The sequence below is a fragment of the Pseudochaenichthys georgianus genome, chromosome 15 (genome assembly GCF_902827115.2).
Source record: "Pseudochaenichthys georgianus chromosome 15, fPseGeo1.2, whole genome shotgun sequence".
Classification (NCBI taxonomy): domain Eukaryota; kingdom Metazoa; phylum Chordata; class Actinopteri; order Perciformes; family Channichthyidae; genus Pseudochaenichthys; species Pseudochaenichthys georgianus.
In genome coordinates, this window is record NC_047517.1 from 23,561,637 (window position 1) to 23,582,977 (window position 21,341).

Here is a 21,341-nt window from a genome sequence, read left to right on the forward strand (position 1 = left end):
AACTTCAATATTTAAAAAAAATATCTTCCTGGACCCCCCTAGAGGAGGCGACGACCCCCCTAAAGGATGTTCGGTCCACCTCCCACTTGTAAAAAAATAGCACTTTAATAATATCCTCGCAAAATGGTTACAAACACATTAGTCAACCCTGTATTTCCCCCTGACACAGAAATACCATTTGTTTGTGAGTATCTTTCAATTATTTTGTTCCCACAACTCTCTCCTTTCCCACGTCACTCCCTCCCTCCCTGTGTCTCCTTTTTAAGATCCTCCCTTTCGCCTCTCTCCCTCCCTCTCCTCTCAGTGCCAGTGTTCTCCAGGCAAACACACAGTGAGGTTCAACTTTACAGCAACAGCAGAGCTTATCAGGTTTCCACGCACTCCCCTCAGTGAATTACTGGAGATCAGAGCAGCACGACTGTCCTTCACGGTCTGACCAAGCAAGGTGAGTTCATCTAAGAGAAAACAGCAAAAATGCTCACTTTCCTCCTGCGTCTACATTTTGTTTTCATGTACTTTTCTATTCCTTCCGTATCTGTCCTCTTTTCACTCTGAACACACTTTTTCACCCTCTCCCACACTCTCATCTAGACAAGTGCCTAGACCAGGACGCATTGCTCTGACAGTTTGTTTACAAAGCTCCTATATGTACAGAAGGTACATGTTAAATATCATGGTTTTTATTCTTTCTTTTAAGTCTTTTAAACAACAAGAAGACAATTTTCTCTGTTTTCCATAGCTTGCTTTACCTGTAAGAAGAAGTGTACTATATATGTTCCCCTTTTGGAGTTATTTGCTTAAGAGAACAAAGAGCATACAGTTGATAAGTGTTGATTGATATTCAAACATTGTCCTTTTGCGAAGACAAAATACGTCTAAACACCTGACAACACAATTACTGTCAGCTGATATGAGAGTCAAGCCCATGTTTAGGTAAACAGAGGTGATGCGGTTTTTGTGTGATTACACTATGAACACAGTGCTGGCACCACGGTCATACGCATTTAATAACCCTTCATGGGCCAAGACTTTTCTCGGTCATTTGTTTTTCGGTCACTCGATGACCCACTCCAAAGTATCTGCTAGATTATAGAAGTATGAAATAGAAGCTTAAAGGTCACTGTTTTCCTGAGAAGTGAAATACTGTAGGCTTAGCATTTATATTTCCCATTAACTAAATGCCATTGTTCTTCTGCAGAAACAGTTTTAACAGTTCTTCTGGTGCTACAAACTTCGCTGCAACCTCTTCCTGTGTGACTCAGTCTGTGGGTTTCTTCTCAATCTGTAACTCTCCTGCCTTGTTTGAGTGTTTCATTGTATTCAGTTCATTTGTTCTATTTGCAGACGCATCAAGACAGAGCTTGTGCCATGAGGTGATTACTTTTTCTGTCTGGACAAGTCTTTTCACACCTGTCCCACCTGTAGACATGGGGTTACATGAGAGTGTGAGCTCTTGGAGGTGGCAGGGCAGTGGTGGTGCGTTCAGGGCCGCAGTAGGAGTGTTGCTGCTGGGGCTCAGTCTGGCCCAGTCCGTCCCCCCACACGCTGCCTGTCCAGCTGCTGCGGCCCCCCAGAGCGTCCCCCAGCCCCAGTACCAGGACATGGAGAAGGACGTCATGGGGTTTTTGTCAGGTTTTGTCCATTCCTTCCTCCAAACAGTCCAACCGAACGCCTTTCCTAAAGGTCAGTGTCATTGGTATTACTCACCACTCAAACATCTTGAATCTCTAACTTCAGTTTACACAAGGTTTTATTTAAGTCACATTGATATCTTTCCACACACGGTCCTCTTTCCCTTCAGAGTCAGAGGTGACAAATCAGTTTGAACTCTGTCACTAAAGCTAATACTGCCAATAGAGAAAGATGTCAGGATCGGTTAATCGGTAATTGTATGGAGTTTCTGTTCCTTGCCAGGTCAATCTTTTACCTTTGTGTCCCGCTCTGATGTTTATTTAGGCCAGTGTTTCCCCTTACTCAGACTTGTGTCGCACCTGTAGTCCTTCGTCTGGCAATGACATGTCGTAATTGCGCCATAAACCCCTTCTCTATTACTTCCTGCTTGGTATTGATATTCACAGAAAAAACAAATGTACACAAAACATGTTTAACAACCTTTGCCTAGTATCATTGTTTTGGAAATAGATTGTGTGAGTGTATCTCAACCAATAGCCTCGCAATGAGGCATGAAGAGACTTTATCTCACTTAAGAACTGTCCATGGGAACCGCTAGGAATCAACAGCTGTTTAAACTAAACACAGTGTCTGCCATCGCTCTGTGAAAAGGTAAATGGCACGATGGCTTAGTGTAAACTCTGGGTTTCTGCTTCACTATAAGCCCCCAAGCTCATAAATGTGGGCAAATAAATTACAAATGTTTCCCTCTGCTGCCTTTTTCATTTCAAAGTGAACACAACAGGTATAAAAAAAGAGGAGAAATGCATAACAATTAGGTGAAATGCAAGTTTCTAGGACATTTATGCCAGACTGTAAAATTCTGTGACACGGACGGAGGGTGAGAGCTTCAGAAATAGCTGGCGTGAACAACACGTTTTCTCAGATATGTCTGAGTTTTGTGAATAATATCCAGAATAACTGGATTCAGTGGGACATAAACTAAACGCTTTGTTTTATGATTCTTTGTTTGTTCATACAAATCTAACCTCTTCTGTAACCGGTCCTAGTGTCATAGAAACCACAAGATGGAGGTGTCAGATTTCCATTTTACAATGCAAGAGATTACAAATGTTTGTATGGAGCACGGGACACATTGTCCCCATGGCCAGGCTTTTGTACATGAGTAACTAAGACAGAAACTAGCGCAGTTGGATAGCTATTTGCTATTATAACACCACACAAAAAGTTGTTTTCTTTCTGACTTGTTTCAGATCTGATCATGAACATAGTACAATATCCTGACCAACTGCAAGGAAACCTCAGAGAAGTAAGTGAATGTGGATGAGTTTTACATATTCCAAGATGTTGTTGTGTACTTCTGTGGGAAGAAGAAGAAAAAAAAACTCCCACCTTGGAGCAACTTGAGCTTGTAATCGGAGAATGTTAAATGTTAAAGCAGCTTTATGTTTGTGTATCTTTCCCAGTCAACTGAAACACTGAGACTCTTTCATATGCTCTAATTGTAGACTGTCACCATAGTAAAGTAAAACTACTGTCCTGCCTGGTGATGTCTCACAGTGTTTGACGTCACACCCTATCTCAAGTATCTACCACTGTTCTAGAACATTCTTGTCACACAATAATGGATTTGTTCTGTATTTGTGTCTAGTTCCTGGTGTACGATGTGGGTTTCCTGGTGTGCACAGCCATTGGTGTCCTATACATCGTTCTGATGCCCATAGTTGGGTTCTTGTTGGCATGCTGTCGCTGCTGTGGAAACTGTGGTGGGAATATGTACCAGAAGCAGACATCCTCCACTAACTGTCACAGGAGAAGTATCTACTGGACTGCATTCGGCACCACAGCCATTATCCTGTGAGTGTTTGTGTGTTCTCGGAAATTAGCAACAAATAAAGACAGCTTGAATGTGCATGCCTCACTGCCTGTGTATGTCTCCCTTGGATTATGTTCATGACACAATGTGTGTGTGTTTGTCTGTGCATATTTGCAGTGCTGGGAACGTTTGCATGTTCATGAGTAACACAGACATCAAAGTGAGCGTGGAGCAGAGTCAAGTGGAGCTCAACAAATCTATAAACAACATCCATTCCTACCTCACGTCTGTGCCTCAGGTAAGAGAAAAACCTCTTGTTGATTTAACAGCTTGGTATGGAAATATACAAAAGTCAAAGGTCTGGCAGCATTTATCAGAGATCACATTATGTCCTGCACCCGACAGCTATTGTGTGAGATGCAAACAGACCTCCAAATTCCCCAGTCAGTCCTATGATTCAGGGCCAGCTCAGCACTCTGCAGTGTCAATACTCTTATCTCAAGATACAAGAGAAAGGAAAAAAAGGTTTGAGGGAAATGCAGGCTAGTTTTGTTTGCTCTTCTTCATTTGAAGAAAAGCTGCTATGTGTGATTGGCTTGTGCAATCAGTCAGTTACATTGTTTGCTATATTTCACCACATATCTTACTTTGAAATACTTGGTTTTCCCTCTACCAATATCCAGCAAATCGACAAGGTGGTAAATGAGAGCTACAGAACCGTGGAGGAGGTTAGCAGAAACCTGGATGGTAAGAAGGGAACTAATAATGTAAAAATAGAGGAACCACTTTGTTGTTCACTGTAACAGCTGTGATACAGTGTCTGTTATCAATGTGTAACCAACCATCTCGCATCTGTGTGCCTGTATGAATTAGCCATTGGACCTCAGTTGGGAAAAGAGATCAAGGCGCAGTTCAAAGGAACACTGGACCCAGCGCTGAGTTCTGTTAGACTGCTGGATCAAGGTATTCTCTCCCTGCATGCTCTGCCCTGTCTCAGACTGAGCATGTTAATGCTTGTGTGCATATTTGAAGGGAGATCTTTAACTGCCTTTTGGATTTCACCTCCTACCCTGACATTGTAGCGTTTGAGAAAGCCTTGTGTGAGTTAGTGTTTGCATAGAGTACATTTTCAACAGTATTTCAGGCTTCCTAAAATACAAATAATAAACCTCATGACATTTGCTCCCTATCAACAGATAGCTGCAAACGAATGAACTCAAGAAAAGTGTTTAATCATTGTGTTTTGGCCCAGGATTGAAAGCACATGCTGGTTTTAGGAATGACAATCTATTTCGTATTTATTTGTGTTACTGCTATATATGTTGCATATTGTCCTCAACAAATCTGTGACAGCGATATTGACAGATTGTTGGACATCTTCAAAAGAACAAATGAATGTTCAAAAATGTGGCAAAACCATTGGTTCCTTAAAGCCAAGGATTGAACAAATGTAATCTCACATCATGTCTCTTAGGTATTTTCCTTTTATTTTATGTCAAAAATGTGAATTTACTTTCAACATGGCTATGGCCCAGCTTCATCAACATCTGTTCAACCATGAGCTCTACGAACCCCTACAGTCAGCCTACAGAGCACATCACAGCACAGAGACCGCCCTCCTCAAGATCACTAATGACCTCCTTCTCGCTGCTGACTCCGGACAAATCAGTATTCTCATCCTCCTCGACCTCTCTGCTGCTTTTGACACTGTTTCTCATACAGTCCTCCTGAAATGCCTCTCTGACAACCTTGGCATCACTGGCACAGCTCTGTCATGGTTTCAGTCCTATCTATCAACCAGGTCTCAGTTTGTTAGCATCAGCGGCTCATCCTCCCCCTCGGCCCCAGTCAACCATGGTGTCCCCCAAGGCTCCGTGCTTGGTCCCCTACTTTTCACCATTTACATGCTCCCCCTTGGCCAGATCATACGTCAATTCGGTCTCAATTTCCACTGCTACGCTGACGACACTCAGCTCTATCTCAGCACCTCACCATCCGCCCAGCTCCCTCCACAGTCTTTGGTCAACTGTCTCCATGCCATAAAAACCTGGATGACAGCAAATCTACTCAAACTCAACAGTAAGAAGACTGAGCTCATGGTTGTGGCCCCCAAAACACTGCTCCGGAAGGTTGGGGATTTCCTCCTCCACATTGACGGCTGTTCCATCTCCCCGTCTCCCGAAGTCCGTAACCTGGGTGTCATCCTTGACTCCACTCTCTCATTTCAGTCACACATCAAATCCGTCACTAAGTCTGCCTTCTATCACCTCAGGAACATCTCCCGTCTACGACCATCACTCTCTGATTCCGTGGCCGAGACCCTCATTCATGCATTTGTCTCCTCCCGGTTGGATTACTGCAACGGAGTCCTGTTCGGGGTTCCCAGTAAAGCCCTGGACAGGCTCCAGTATGTGCAGAACTCGGCTGCCAGGGTGCTCACTCACACCAAGCCCTGGCAGCACATCACCCCCACCCTGATCCACCTCCACTGGCTCCCAGTCAAGCACCGTATCACCTATAAACTCCTTCTTCTGACTTACAAATCCCTCCATGCCCTCGCCCTCCAATACCTGTCTGACCTTCTCCGCTACCACACTCCATCCCGGAAGCTAAGATCATCTGGACAGGATCTCCTCTCCACCCCCCGCACCAGGTTGCGGACTTTTGGTGACAGAGCCTTCAGTGTGGCATCCCCCACCCTCTGGAACTCTCTCTCCCCCGAAATCCGCAGCGTCTCAACCCTGGACATTTTCAAAAAAGCCCTCAAAACACACCTTTTTACCAAGGCTTTCCCCACTGTATAGTTAGTTTAATAGGTTTATTTTTCCGCTACTTCCCCCCCCCCCCCCCCTTAACCTGTCTGCCTTTTTTCCCCTACTCCCCCCCCCTACCCGACTTGTAAAGCGACCTTGGGTTTCCTATAAGGCGCTATAAAAATATTATATATATTATTATGTAATTTCAATTTTGTATACAATACATATGTATTTGCACTTGTTTAGAGTGATAAGAAGACTAAAGATGGCTTCCTGCCTAATGTAATTGTATTTTAGCTGTATATGCTGTACTCACGGATATGTGTGGAAACAAGTGCTGATATATAATTTATTGACTTTGTTTTAATTTAACAGCTGGATGACCAAACAGACCAAACAGCTCACCAAACAATCAAAAATGTTCTTGAATCTTCCATTCATTTTAACCTTTTTAAAGCACTTGTGAAAGCAAGGTAGCAACAATGACTTTTCAAAGATATGCATACCCTGGATAACATCTGTGTGCTTTTCATTTGTGTGAGCAGAAACTGTTAACACCAGTCTTGGACTAAGCCAGCTGAACTCATCTTTGACCCAGCTGCAGTCCAGCATGGAGCGCCTCCAGGACAACTTCACTGCCATTAAAGATCGCATGCTTCAGACTATATCCAATGCAAGCTGCGTTGGCTGTATCAACCTGAAGCCTGAGCTAGAGAAACTAACCCTGGATACCTCCATCACTGTAAGCACTCATGTTGTGTATCTTAGTTTGTCGGGGGATATTCCTGTGTTCTTTTCTTTAATAGAATCCTCAGATCAAGTGTTTTAAGCAAAAGAGGAGTTAGGTTTGACTTCCGTACAGATTGAGAATCAGTGTTGTTATTGTGTTTGACGATACACCACCATGAGGAACAGGAAGAATCATTTATGCAGTCAAACAAGCTCTGACGCAGGCTGAGACAGGGTGACACATCATAATAGCTCTTCATGAGAACAGCTAATTTCTTCTCCTCCCATCTGTTATTCTCTATTCCTCCTACACTCCACCAATTCTGACACATACAGAACTCTCCTCTCGCGTCTTTTTTTTAGCTCTTTTTGATGGAATCTACAGTAAAATATGTCATCTCCATCCTTACGACAAGAATAGTACATTGACACAAGTATAGATACAATCCATCCTCATTATATTGTGTTACTCTTGCTCTTTATTAACGTCTATGAAAACCTGGTAATGCTTGTTTTGTTGAGGTCTGCTGCCCCCCTCTGTCAGTTTAAAGTATAACATGTTATTACGTGATTATGGTTGCATGTTTCTCTCTCTGGTTTTCTCCACAGATTCCCAGTTTGAGTGAGTTCGAGTCTGCAATGGATGAAGTCAATAAAACTAATCTCCCATCCAAAATCAAGGAGGTCAGTGCCATTTTGAATAAACACAAATATGGTAATAATCATCAATCAATTCAAATGACAATAATTTAATAACTGTTAAGGGACACTTTAAAGTGAAGATGTTAAGTGTTAAATAGGCTGACAAAAATAAAGCTACTTTTTCATTCAAAAGAACTAAGACACAATTCATTCTCAACTCTATATGCTTTTTATTGGATATAATGAAAGAAACTGCACTTCCTTTCAGATGGAGGATTATTTCGACAGCATCCCCCAGCGGGTGACTAATGAGACCAAGGGTATAGTTCAAAGTGAGTGTGCACATACTGTCACACACTTCAGGCCTTTACTTCTCTCTTAATATTAGTTTGAATTAACTGTAAGATAAGAGCATTTTAAAAAAAAACATATATGCGTGTGTGTGTTTGTGTGTGTGTGGTTTTAGGCAGCAAGCAGTTGTTGGGCAACATAAAAACGCAGATCTCACAGGTCACCAATGACATCCCTTTATCCTCTCTGACGGACCTGATGGGTTCTCTGGACCAGGTGCAGAGCCAAATGTTCAAGTACACACCAGAGATCGAGAGAGCCGAGGAAATAAGGTAAGAAGCCTGGGGCCTGCCAACACATGTGATCAAATGCAAGAAAAGCCCGAAACATCTATCCTAATGTGTTTATTATATTTGAAAATTTTGAATCATTTAACCATTATTAGAATTATGGCATTTTTATAACTATTATCTTTTTCTTTTTCTTTCTGTTGTACCTATATGTTCACTTTGTTTTATGGGGTTTTATATTTTATATTGTTGCATCGATTCAGTTGTATTTTGTTGTAGAGTACTCATTATTATTTTTATTATTTCTATTATCATATCTTTTACCTCCTTGTGTCTCTTAACCTGTTAAAATGTTATATTTTGTTGCATGTATCTGTAAAGTTCTAAACAAATAATCTGAGGGGAATTTCTTGTTGTTTATTTTTCACTTGTGATGTGTAATTTTGTAAAGCACTTTGAGCTGCATGTGTTGTATGAAAAGTGCCATATAAATAAAGCTTTATTATTATTATTATTATTATTATTATTATTATTATTATTATTATTATTATTATTGTTATTCTCCAGATGGGCAGTGGCTGTGGCCCTGTGCTGTGCTGTCCTCCTGGTGGTGGTGTGTTACCTGCTGGGTCTGGTGCTGGGCCCCCTGGGTTTGTCACCCAAAGACGACCCCACTGAGCGCTCCTGCACCGCGGATTGTGGAGGCACCTTCCTCATGATGTGAGTGCTGCTGTCAGTTTAATTTTGAGTCTCATATGCTCGTATGAACAGGGGAACATTAAAACGGATTCCCCTCCTTTCGTCCTGTGTTGGTTTCAGGGGTGCAGGTTTCAGCTTCCTCTTCTCCTGGCTGTTCATGATAGTGGTGACGCTGCTGTTCCTGCTGGGCGGGAACCTCTACACCCTCATCTGTCGGCCCTGGAACAACGGACAGCTGCTAGAGGTAGTGATAAAAAAACACACACCGGTATCTGTACGCATCACAAACATAAACTACAGTCCTCTGTTAGACATCTTTGAGTTAATACACTGCCTTCTCTCTCCACAGCTTTTGGCTACTCCAGGTATTACTCCATGGTTCGATTTAAGGCAATCTTTGGGATTGAAAACCAACATCACTATCCCTGATATCTATAGGTATGTGCTGTATGTGCTATAGGTATGTGCTATCTATAAGCGTCCTTGGGTTTTGTGAAAGGCGCTATATAAATTGAAATTATTATTATTATTATTACCTCTCACACAGAAAGAAATACACCTGTAGATCTGAAACTATTATTTATTATTTTTGGATGAATCCATTGGTCTATAAAATGTCAGAAAAAAGGGAAAATTGTCAATCACTTTAAATCAAAGTCCAAGGTGATGTCTTTAAAGTTTAAATGTCTTGTTTTTTGGTCAAAAGCTAGATATTTTCTGTAAAATATTATATCAATCGGAGAAAGACAGGAAATATCCATATTTTACGGACTGAAAACAGTTTTCTCGGCAAGGAAAATCGCTTTTATGATAGTGAGGCAATCTTTTTTGAATTTGACTGACAGGCTTATCTCATCGAGTTTATTGCTTTTGTGAGATGAAATACACAGATAGTTTTTACGTTTGTTTATTTAGTTATCTGTATCTGTGGTTCTTAAGTTACCAGGGTTCATAAAACCCTTCAGTTGTAACTGTGATTAAATGCTGTACAAATAATTTGGACTCACTGTTTACAGAGACTGTAAGCAAAACCAGCCTCTGTGGACAACACTCCACTTGTATGAGCTCATAAACCTTGATGACTTACTCAATGTATCAAAAGTAAGTTTCCTGTCATTACTCTCAAACTGTTCACAAATCAAAATGCTCAAACGTACATCAACTTTATCGGACATAAGTTAAAATGTGTTTGTCATTTGCACTCAGTACACAGAGCAGATCCAGCAGGAGTTTGAGAGTACAGTCATCACTCTGCCCAGTGTCACTCTCCTGAGCCCCGAATTACAGAAACAACTCCGCAGCTTCTCCAACAAGGCTTCAAATCTTGACTCCACTGCTGTCACGGAGAAGGTAACCATTGCTCATGTATCTTTTTGTAAACCTACTGTCATTAAATGCATCCTTGTGTGACATGTAGTTATGACCTCATCGCTTGCCTCTCTCCTAGATGAACAAGGTTTCCAGCATCAATCTGAATACCACAGCAGATAAACTGGACTTGTTCGCTGCTGCTCAAGTGAGTCACATGTATATTAAATCAATGCTTTTCTGTGCAACACATCACATGATTCCTGATTGAATCCAGTTTTTGTCCTGCCAGTTATGTTCTTATATCCAACTATTTGCATGTTTCTAGTCAAACAATGGAATAAAAAAAGAGCTTATAAATGAGGTCAGGGACCTGAGGCAGATCCAGGCAGACATAGAAACAATCATCATCCCACAACTGGTGAGTATCCTGCCCCATCTCCACATCCCTGTATTCTGTTTTTCTTTCCTAGTTTAAACATCTGCTGCTTTCGCCCTCAGGAAAACCTGAACTCGACCATCAACAGCTTTAGATCCATCGCAGATCAAATCAATGTAAGTAGACTGAATAACACCTGGGAGTGCATAGACCAAAGCTATTTTCCTCTCTTTCTTCCTGTGGCTCATGTTCTCCTCCTTGGCTCTTCCAGGGAACAGTGGGGGAGGTGCTGAGCAACGTGGGAACAGCACAAGACTTCCTCAACACAAATACAACACAGATCGTCAGGACCGTGAGTAGAGGCACAGTCACATGAGTTTCGAAGAAAAAGTGCTGCATGTGGTCTGTTAATGCCTGAGGTGGGTCAGTCATTAAGCCAGAGGGGGGCGAGGGGGGTGTGGGCTGCTGGTAACTGAAACAATGTGCTTGTTCGCTCCACATGCAGAGCACACGAAACACATTGCTTAACAGTTGTTTGAGTCTTCAATTGTACTTATGCAAGCTTTTTAGCAATTAAAAACTGGTTCTTTTTTCGAGCTAACTTCATTTAATGGAAAATGATACTAAAATATCTGAAACAATTGCCATATGTGGCACGACTCTTTCGTTTACGGATGTTTCATAAATGGATGTCACAGAAATATGTGTAGAACATTTCATTTTATTTTCCCTATCTTCCACGTCAGTGACTCCAAATCAGTGCATCATTGTATTACTACACTGGACACCTCTTGTTATTGTATTTATTACTTTTTATATGAATATTGCTATGAAAATTCAGCATTTATTTGATCAAAGTCCCTCATAAAAATGTCTAATTTATAGCTTCCATATCATGTGACCAGTTTCCTCCTAATACAAACCAGATATAGTTATTATTACTATACTGGACAAGTAAGACACACCTATTTTATTGGATTGCAGGACTTATTTGACTTTATATTAATACTGTACTTCAAATTAAGTTATCTCCTAACACGTCTTGATTTATTTGAATAGCTTCCATGTCATGTGACGCATTGACTCCAAATCTCTGCAGCATTGTATTTCTACACTGCACGAGTGGACACATTTGTTGTTTTGATCTTTTCATGGGATTTCTTGTCAGTAACAAAAATATATAATACCACCAGACTTATCTTTTAATATTTAAATGCATACTTTAAAGCAGTTTGAATTCCCTCTGTGCATTAAATGTGCTCCATAAATAATGGTTAAATAATTGCCATGCCTTCACTGCTCATACTGCCATTGAAGTTATTTACGGGTCACTTCAGAGAATTTACCCATAATTCCACATGCTGAGGAGGCCAGGCGTTCCACTGATTCCTCATGACCCCCCACTGTAAAGCAGGGAGAAAATGTGAAGAATTTACTCTCTTTTTCTCTCACCGTTCCAGGAGAGCAGAAAGTTTCTCGACTGTCAGCTGGGTTACTTCATTGTTTATGCTGACTGGGCCAATCTCACGGTAAACTGTGTTACATATCTTTACACTATAACTGTACATGCACTCAAAGCAAGTTAAGTGTGTGATGTTTGTTTGTTTGTCACTGATCTGTGTAATCCCCCTCAGATCACACAGCAGGTGGGCCGCTGTGGGCCGGTGGCAGGAGCTGTGGACTCTGTGGATAATATCCTCTGCTCTCACCTTGTGGATTCTCTGGTGAGGATCACATGTTATTTAAACACATCAATCCTCATCACTTATTGATTTTTATTGAACGATTTCTCTCTTCCTCCTTAGAATGCGTTCTGGTTCAGTTTGGGCTGGTGCATGATCTTCTTCATCCCAGGCATCATCTTTTCTATGAAACTAGCCAAGTACTACAGGAGGATGAAGTACTCTGATGCCTTCGAGTAAGTACCATTAACAAAAGAAGTATCTGCCAGCTCTGTTTAAACACACATAATCACGTGTTGTGCAAAAACCACATTCATTTGACCGTGCTATCCTGCCTTTGAGTGCTCTCAATTTCTCTATTTCCAGCGACCACTTAATCATGAACCCTATCCCCCGGGCCCAGATGAAATTCACCTGAGAGGACGGCATATGGACTGCAGACAGAACTGCGTCATCGCAAACTGAAGACACATGGGGCACTCCTGCACAGATGTGGCACATTGTCACTCCGATGAAAAGACTGAAAATAAATGTGAATTTACCTTTTTACACGTTTTTAAAAACAATCCAATCAAGACAGCAAAGTTGAAACAGATCAGAAGTCAGAGGGAGAGCCTGGTGCTCAAAATGTTAAACGGTACACGATAGAGTCCGTCTAATGGAGCTATTTGGTGTGTGGATCTATATTTGTCAACTCTGCGAGGTATTTTCATTCCAGTTGTACTGTATGGGTGGATAAGCAAAGTGGCTGCAGTGGTTATACAATACATGACAGACTTTACAAAAAGCGTCTTTTAAATAACCCCAGGGCATAAGGGAATCTGCAGGGACTTTTTCATATTTAAATATGCATTTAAAAGAGACTTGTTTTATTACGTAAATGTTTTGTGACTATTTAATATTTTAACTCAGCTGCTGCTGGATTCTGGGTATGTTTGCTTTATATTTCAAACGACAAAGCTGATTTTTGTTGAAACATTAAGGTACAATGGGGGTGTTCAGCAGTGGGTTACCGTGCCAACAGGCTTTTTATAACGTGCCAGCCTCTGTCTGTTTACCGCCATGGTTCGAGAACTTAAGTCCAAAGGTGAAACACTTTTTTTTGTTATATTCTTAATGACTTTTGCACTAATAATGGAATTCAAAGCACTTTTTTATTTGAATCATAAAATGAATACACTCTTTCTGTGTGACTGTGTCACTGCTGTATGCTCAACTCAATGCAGTTAAGGTTCTGATTTTGCTTGTGAATATTTTTTTTATCTCATGATTTTGGCTGATTTATATTTCCAGAAAGGTGATTGTTTGTGTGTTAACTTTGGACTCATTACTAGATGGTGTGTTTGTCTCTGTTACACAGCACTTTACATGGTCTGTTTGCTCAATGTGATTTCAAAGGTTGTGAACATTTCTGCAGCTCCTGTGAAAACTATTCTAAGTAAAAAATCTCCCATGATCAACAAATTCACCGAGTCTGCTGTGCATTTTTCTACATTTCAGCCGTAACGTGAGTGGAATCTCAGAGATCAGTCACACAAGTCATGAAAGTGCTTTCACAGTTCACATTGATCACCCAGCATACCTCTTTGTGCATGAACATTCATCACACTGCAGTAGTTTGTAGGAAAAGTTATCAAAGTACCAAATAGTCTCTACAAATAGCATTTTATGATGCTTGTGGTAGATATTAATTGAATCTTGCTTACCTGTTTTGATTAGATTATGTTCAATTTACAACAGAAATGTGGTAACAGACTTCTTTAAGCACAGACCGTTTTAAAGCACCTGTGTGAGATATCATTATAGGCCCCACACTATAATATGTATTATGAAAGTATCCTTTAATGCAGTAATCTATCCACTGATGCAGCCCTGTATCTACATATAGTCGGCTGTTCAGAGTCGAGCAGAGGACATGTGGGGCCAGCCTGTTTGGATTAATTTGTTTCCAGGATGCCATCTATAATTAGAACAAGTGAATCGATGGCATACAGCTCCCTTATGACTCAACATCTTGTAAAAGGAGAGGCTGGACGAAGAGAAACTCAATTTGAAGAAAGAAATGTGTGACACAAATGAAAGAGAAAGAAAGAGGGAGAATATATAGATTGGTTGAGGGCTGCAAGGTATCAGGTTATTCTGCAGCCATCTGACTGTTTGTTGCCCTTTAGGAGGACTCAGGCTCTTATTGCACTCTTACTCTAAAGATACAGGAATAACAACCCTCCACGTTCCGCCTCTAAACATACTCCACTGCTGTGATCATATATCCTCACATCCCTGTGTGGACCCTGCCTGTTTGCTGAGAACCGGCAACTCGGTGTCCCACCTTTCTTATTTTCAGGTTTTTTGTAAGAGAAGCCTAATGGGTAACAACATTCCTCTTAAAGGCCCCGGACCACCACACATTTGAGAGCATTTACACACTGAAATCCTTCAACTAGATCTCTCTCTCTCACACACACACACACACACACACACACACACACACACACACACACACACACACACACACACACACACACACACACACACACACACACACACACACACACACACACACACACACACACACACACACACACACACACACACACACACACACACACACACACACACACACACACACACACACGCACAGCTATAAGTGGATTTGTCCATGGAAGGGATATGGTGAAACTTAGAAGTGGCGGCAGTGGATCATGTGAATGAATAATTGTGTGTACAAGACATAGCCAAGCTTTTACGTCAGACTGTTTTTTAGGTCGGACTGCATTGGCTGTAAAGGACTGTAAAACAACCTTAAATCAGGGTTCCCATACCTTATGAAAAATCTAATTCAAGGTCTGTCTCGGCCCACATTCCTAATATTCAAGCACCCAGCAAGGATTAAGACACAGATAAAAGTTCATTTCTGTTCACCAGAGCGAAACATGTCAAAAGAGTAAACAGACCGCAACGTGTTCATTTGTTGACATTGAAGAGTATGTGATCTGTCAGCTGGACCTATTGTTGTGCAGTACAGCATGAATGGAAAGTATTCAAAGCGCTGAACAAACAAGAACTACAGCAATCTGTGGAAACAGGAACATGGCAGTTTGATACACACGTTTGATAGTACCATAACAACTAGCTGGCAGAAACATGTCTTGTTAATTTGACTGTGTGTATAGTCCCATGGAGGAACACAGTGTAATGCAATTTAAACCAACACATCACAATCTATATGTCAAGCTTTCAACAAGTGAGTTAATATGTCAAACTCGGGACAGAAGTTTTATCTTCAGTTTAATAGCATACATCGATTCATAAATACTTGTATACATATTTTCCAATTTGCTTAGAGAGCACCACCAAAAGTAGACAAAGTAAAAATGTAGATGTGAACAGATGTCGAGCCCAAAAGGAATTATTATTTGTTAACAGCAAAGTTTAAGGCAAATTAATATTAAACATCTGAGCAGTGATTCAATCAGGCTGAGTAGGGGGAAGTCGGGGAGTTCCCAGTGAAGGTACACTCGTGGCACTGAACTGAACATTGTTTAAAGTGTACAGAGCTTAGAAGGACACGATTAGATCTTAGTCAGCATATATTAGAAATTAAAATGTCATTTAAAAAACACAACCCAATGCTTCTGCCACCACTTCTTTCTCCAGAGAGTGAGAGAAGCCGAGGAGACACAGCAGGAATGTGACACGGCTCTGTAAATGAAGAGCAGCGCTGTGAAAAGCTCTCTGATTGTTCTGCAGCATTTTGGAGTCTGATTGTCACGCAATGTCACTTTTAGAGCTTCTCTGTCAGTCACCCACCCACCCAGGGTTGATATTTTAGTAGTCTTCCAAAGATTGTTACAAAATAAAACCTTTTGTTTCAGAAGGCTCAACATACAAAAGATTCCCATCTAAAACAAGCTTTATATACTGCTCACACATTAGCATCAGTAGGCACTTAAATATACTTTTGTTTACAGCACACTCAATCAGAAAACATTCATTTAAACAGAGGCATGGTACACACAATACTGACTGGGATGATAAAAAAGTGCAATTGGTTTCAGAGCATGAATACTAACAGGACCAAGAGAGGACCTAACATCTCTAATGACATTAGACCCTCACCGGGTCCATAAACGTACATGACCTTATGCAAGCAGCAGGGCGCCTAGTCGCTGAGCACCAAACCCACACTGGAATCCTAACAGAATTACCTCCGGAATTGAATTTAAAGTCAAACTGTGAGTCACTTTTACAGGGTATTACGTCTGGAATGTCCTGTGAGTTGGGCTAGGAGGGAGAAAAGAGGACAAGATGGAGTCTCGAGGGACAAATGGATGACAGGAATTGGGTTTGTTTTACTTTGGTTACATGGTCTGCTTTGAGTCCTTCAAAACTAGGTTAATGTTTATGATATGTTACGTACAAAACCAAGTCAGTAAAGGAACCTTGGACCCCTTACCCCTCCTCTAAACCATACCACTTAAAACAAACATTTCAAACACAAAGGCCAGCTTGTCTCAGTAGATTACCCACTGCATGATCAACTACTGAAAGGCAGCTACATTTGGCTACAATTAGCAGACATCAGCTCACATTAAAAGCCAAAGAATATTGTACATTTGATAAACTCCAATAATGAGAGTTAGTGGCTTTGTTTTACTGAGCAGAGACACACTACACTGTTAACACAATATATTACCAAGGCATTTTGATAAAGGCTAAGCTTATTTGATGCAAGCAAACACATTCTCATCCACGTGCAGTTAAGGCTTGAGAGATAAATAACATTGTGGATACAGTATATACACACATTAAGACTTAAAATTACCTGAAGTATTTACACCGGTAAGATCTTCAGCAGTCATTTCATAGTTTCTAGTAGTCATACTTCATATCAATACTTTTTTTTTTTTTTTAAAACCCCCATCAAATATCACAATTAACTGCATTACACTCATGATATATATCTATTACATACTGATTCTGATTGTCGACACACGCTGCTTCACAGTTTGGTCGGGTTGTGTGTGAAATGTTTTAGTCTGTTCATGTCTTTGTGATTCAGACTGGGTTAGCAGGAAGTGCCACCCTTGCTCTCTGGACAGCCGTGTGTGGGGGTGACTGCTGTGCGGGTGTCTCTGCGAGATAATCCGGGGTGGTGTCGTTTGCGAGAGATGAGTCTGTGTTAGGATCTGAGACAGTTCTGGGCTGGCGTGGGGGGGCAGGAGGGGGGAACGTGGGTGACTGTAGGATGTCTGCGTAGCGCTGGCTAGGCTTGGTCTCCCTCTGAAGCACTTTCTTCAGCAGAGGTTTCAACAGCCCGATGGTCAACTGGCTGCTGTGGGAGTCTGCGAAGGGAGGAGGGGATGAGGAGGTCGTACTGGACATGGAGAATGAGGAGGAAGAGGAGGAGGATGGTGGGGTGTTTGGGGAGGGGAGGTTCTTCAGCACTAAGTTGAGAATGGTGGTGACGGTGAGGTCCTCAGGGCACAGCGCCCACAGCACGTCCAGGTAGGGGTCCAGGTCTCTGTGCTGAGCCACCTCGCACAGCAGAGTAGTGAAGATCTCCTTGTTGAGCAGCGGACTCCGTTTGCAGAACTTCTGGGCCACCATGGTGACCCGCTCCCACTGCTGCTTGGCCATGAGGGTCCTCAGCGCCTGCAGGATGGCGTTGGGCCGCCCACTGACCAGCAGCAGCTCCACCTCCAGGTCCTGCCGCTTGTCTTGGTCCGGGGTCAGGCAGGACAAGGCGGCCAGCGCTCGTTTGTAGAGCGGCATGTTGATCTCCCCGCCCTCCCCTGCTCTCCCACCGGAGAAGCCCCAGGAGGAAGAAGAGGCCAGGCCCAACCCGAGTCCTGCTGAGCCCTGCTGCCGCTGGGCCAGCTCCAGGAAGCGGGGCAGCCAGCTGGGTTGGAAATGAAAAACTGAGTAGCAGAGGAGCTCAAACACAGGCATGTCGGCGGGGGAAGTGGAGATTTGGGATTTACAGTTAGCAACGTGATCACCTTTGAGACTATGATTGTGTTTTGGCCCGCCGTTTGTGAATGGGAGGGAGGATGGGGGGCTGGACGTCGTGGCAGGACTGAGGACAGTTTTCCACACGTCTGGGGAAGCCCTGCTGGACAGAGACCCCTCCCCGTTGTAGTGTAGCTGCAGGGCGGCCTGCGCTGCTCTCCACGCCTGGGAGGGAAACAGGCTGAAGATGGAGTTGAGGTAAAGCAGAGCCTCTTTATCCATCTCTGAGGCCAACATCAGCCTGGCTACTTCTTTCTCAACTAGACTCTGACACACTGCCTCCACCTCTTTAACATTCCCCCTCACTAAACTCCCCTTCACCTCCTCCAGAGAGACCAGAGCCTTGAGCTCAGCCTCTAGAGACCCCATTAGTTTATCTTGCCCCGCTGTGTTGTCATCTCCGTTCTGCAAGGGCTCAGCTCCTTTCTGCCTCAACCCTGTGCTGAGGTAGTTCCTGAGGATGGTGGATAAAGAGATGGGGGCCTGGAACCTGCCCCCTTTCTTTAGTGTGTCTACAGTTAGCTGAGTGCTGCTCAGGCTCCTCTGCTGGTAGTATTTACAAGCCTCCTCAAACACAGCCTCTACCAGGAGCTCTCCAGGGTGAATACTCTCCACTGAGTCGACACCAAAAGGCTTCAAGTTGTTGACATCTCGGGAATTCATCTCCCTGTTCACAACCACAAAAAGTCCAGTTTCTGAGAGCAGGTGAGGGGCGCATCTTTCAGCTCTGTTTACATACAATAACCCCTCTTTCTTCAGCGTTATCTTTTCCATCTCTCTGCCACAGTTCACGTCGATCAGATGCAGGTTTTGCCCCATCAGCAGAGCCAGTGTGTCCTGGTACATGCATAGGCTTGTTTGAGGAGTGCCACATTTTACCATGCAGTTTTCTGCCAGTTTGTATACCTGTCTCAGTGTCCCATCTTTCTGCAGAAGACACACCCACCCCGTGCTGAGCAGCAGCAGCAGGCCTCCACATCCTGTAGGGTAGAAGTCGTAGATCTCAGGTGGTTGAAGAGTCGATAAGTATCCCAAACAGTCTGTCACCAACCTCTTCAAGTCAGACTCTTTAGCCGAAAGCTTTTTCAGGGGAGTGTTGTTACACGTGGTGCTGACTGTGAAGGTGTCATGGCGAGGGGACCAGGAGAGAAAGAATTTGGAGATACACAACTGCGGCTTCACTTTCACATCAGGAAGAAGATGCACATATTCACCCGAGCTGACCACAGTGAATTTAGGATTATTGTGGAGGGCGATTTTCACTCCCCCCAGACTGACAGCCCCCTCCTCCACCTCGAAGTCTCGTCTGCAAACACAGTATCTCAGCTTATTCCTTGTGGAGCTGAGGGCAGGGGTGCTCTCTGAAGGTGGCCTCTCCTCACACCAGATGATCAGATTTGAACAGGCACACACAGACACCACTTTTGCTCGGGGGCTGTTGCACAAATCTGATGTTTGCAGGAGATGCCAGCCAGATTTGCACTCCTGGAATTTCCAAAACTCCGCTTTTCCATTCTCATAAACCACTGCCACAGCTGCTGTGCCTCTGCTGCTGCTGCTATTGTTATTATGGTCCAAATATAAGATATCCACAATAGGCACGGTCAGCCGCAAATCCAGCTTCTTCTGGTTCTGAGCAACATGGGGTCTTTCATACTTGTCAAAAGTCACAAGACCAACTTTAGGCTTGCGGAGGATGACATGAACATGACGTCCATCTGGGCTCAGGCGAACATTTGACAGGCTGTTTTTGAGGTCGTTATTGTTAGTCAGTTTAAAGATCTCAGTCAGCTCCTTACCGCCAGTATAGTCCCCGAAATCTGACAGCTGCTCCAACACCAGGCGCGCCATAACTCTCAGTTTTCAGCCTGAGCAGAGGAATGTAATAAACTCTCCACAAAGTATGAACTACCCTGCTAGCTTGTGTTGCTCATAAATCTGACCTGGGGCTCCGGAGAGACTAACCGAGCGGCATCCCGTTAGGTCCGGTGAGAGGCTTCACCCCGTCCGTGCGGAAGGATACATCCTCCGACAGACTTCGACCCGGCAGCCTCATGTCGGAGCTAAACTGTTATCCGACAGAAGTAAGTAACCGCAGAAAAAGTTTGAAAGCAGAAACGAAAGAGGCACTTTACTCATTCCGATGCTATGCTAACACTCCCCTGACATCACGGGATTGTTAATTTCCGGATACCGACGACACAGCAAGCAGGGAGGAGCTGAAAGAAGGCCGGTCCAGAGTGTGTCGAGGCGGAGGGAAGAGCGACCCCCACCGCATGTTGGCCTGCAGTCATCTGTAACTACTAAGGCAAGTGTAAACCATGGTTTAAACCGTTTAAACACAACTCATGTTAGGATTTTAACATGTTTGCGTTAAAAATAACAATTACAATTTACATTGAGAATAAAACCATCTGCTTCTATAAAAGCAGATATTTGCCTTCCATTACCAAGCTCCTCAGGTTGTTTAATAAAGTAAAAGTAGAAATACCATGTTCTTAAAAAACTATATTACAAGTAAAAAGTCCTGAATTAAGTAGGCTACTTATGTAGTAGGCTACATAAGCATTATCAGCAAAGTATGTAGAATGTAGCAGCAAAATGCAATTCAAGTATCAAAAGTAAAAGTCCTCAGTCGGCTATGCAGATTGGTTTTAAAGTGTTTAATTATTTTTGTATTATTCAGTGTCATATAATTGTTATGTTGTAGTGTGTCAATGTGGAGCACATTTTAGTCACTTATTTTAAATACTTGATATATTACATTACTGAATCACATTGTAAAAGCATATAATGTGTTTCATAAAGCACATGAACCATGAATGTATGGAAGTGAAACGTAAAATATTTGCCTATAAATTGTATAGGCCTATATAGCATACAATGGGAATACTCAAGCAAAGTACACGTTTGTCAAAACAGTACTGCAATAATTGAGTAAATGTACTTACAATCCATCCCTGCTATTGAGTGTAAGATAAGATAAGATAAGACTTTATTCATCCCGAAGGAAATTGTTGTGCCAGAGTAACAAAATACAATAAACACAATAAACACAGCAGCAAAACTGTACACTAAAAGTGCAGCAAAAAGAGCAATTAAACA

General features: G+C 42.5%; 2 protein-coding genes across 2 annotated transcripts; one reads left to right on the forward strand and one right to left on the reverse strand.

Annotated features, from left to right (window-relative positions):
- Nucleotides 1-290: 290 nt before the first annotated feature.
- prom2 (prominin 2) lies at nt 291-13,692 on the forward strand. The gene is made up of 24 exons (XM_034100894.2): nt 291-445; nt 1,345-1,683; nt 2,886-2,941; nt 3,284-3,489; nt 3,626-3,746; nt 4,132-4,195; nt 4,322-4,411; nt 6,750-6,946; nt 7,543-7,617; nt 7,844-7,907; nt 8,042-8,198; nt 8,724-8,876; nt 8,976-9,099; nt 9,205-9,293; nt 9,872-9,956; nt 10,062-10,205; nt 10,303-10,371; nt 10,492-10,584; nt 10,665-10,718; nt 10,814-10,894; nt 12,003-12,071; nt 12,177-12,266; nt 12,348-12,460; nt 12,591-13,692. Exons 2-24 carry the CDS (start codon nt 1,428-1,430, stop codon nt 12,640-12,642), a joined length of 2,502 nt encoding a protein of 833 aa, XP_033956785.1. The 5' UTR covers nt 291-445; nt 1,345-1,427; the 3' UTR covers nt 12,643-13,692.
- Nucleotides 13,693-15,477: 1,785 nt separating this feature from the next.
- On the reverse strand, nt 15,478-20,516 carry LOC117459790 (BLOC-2 complex member HPS6). The gene has a single exon (XM_034100900.2). The coding sequence runs from the start codon at nt 20,085-20,087 to the stop codon at nt 17,283-17,285; it is 2,805 nt and encodes a 934-aa protein (XP_033956791.1). The 5' UTR covers nt 20,088-20,516; the 3' UTR covers nt 15,478-17,282.
- Nucleotides 20,517-21,341: the final 825 nt, after the last annotated feature.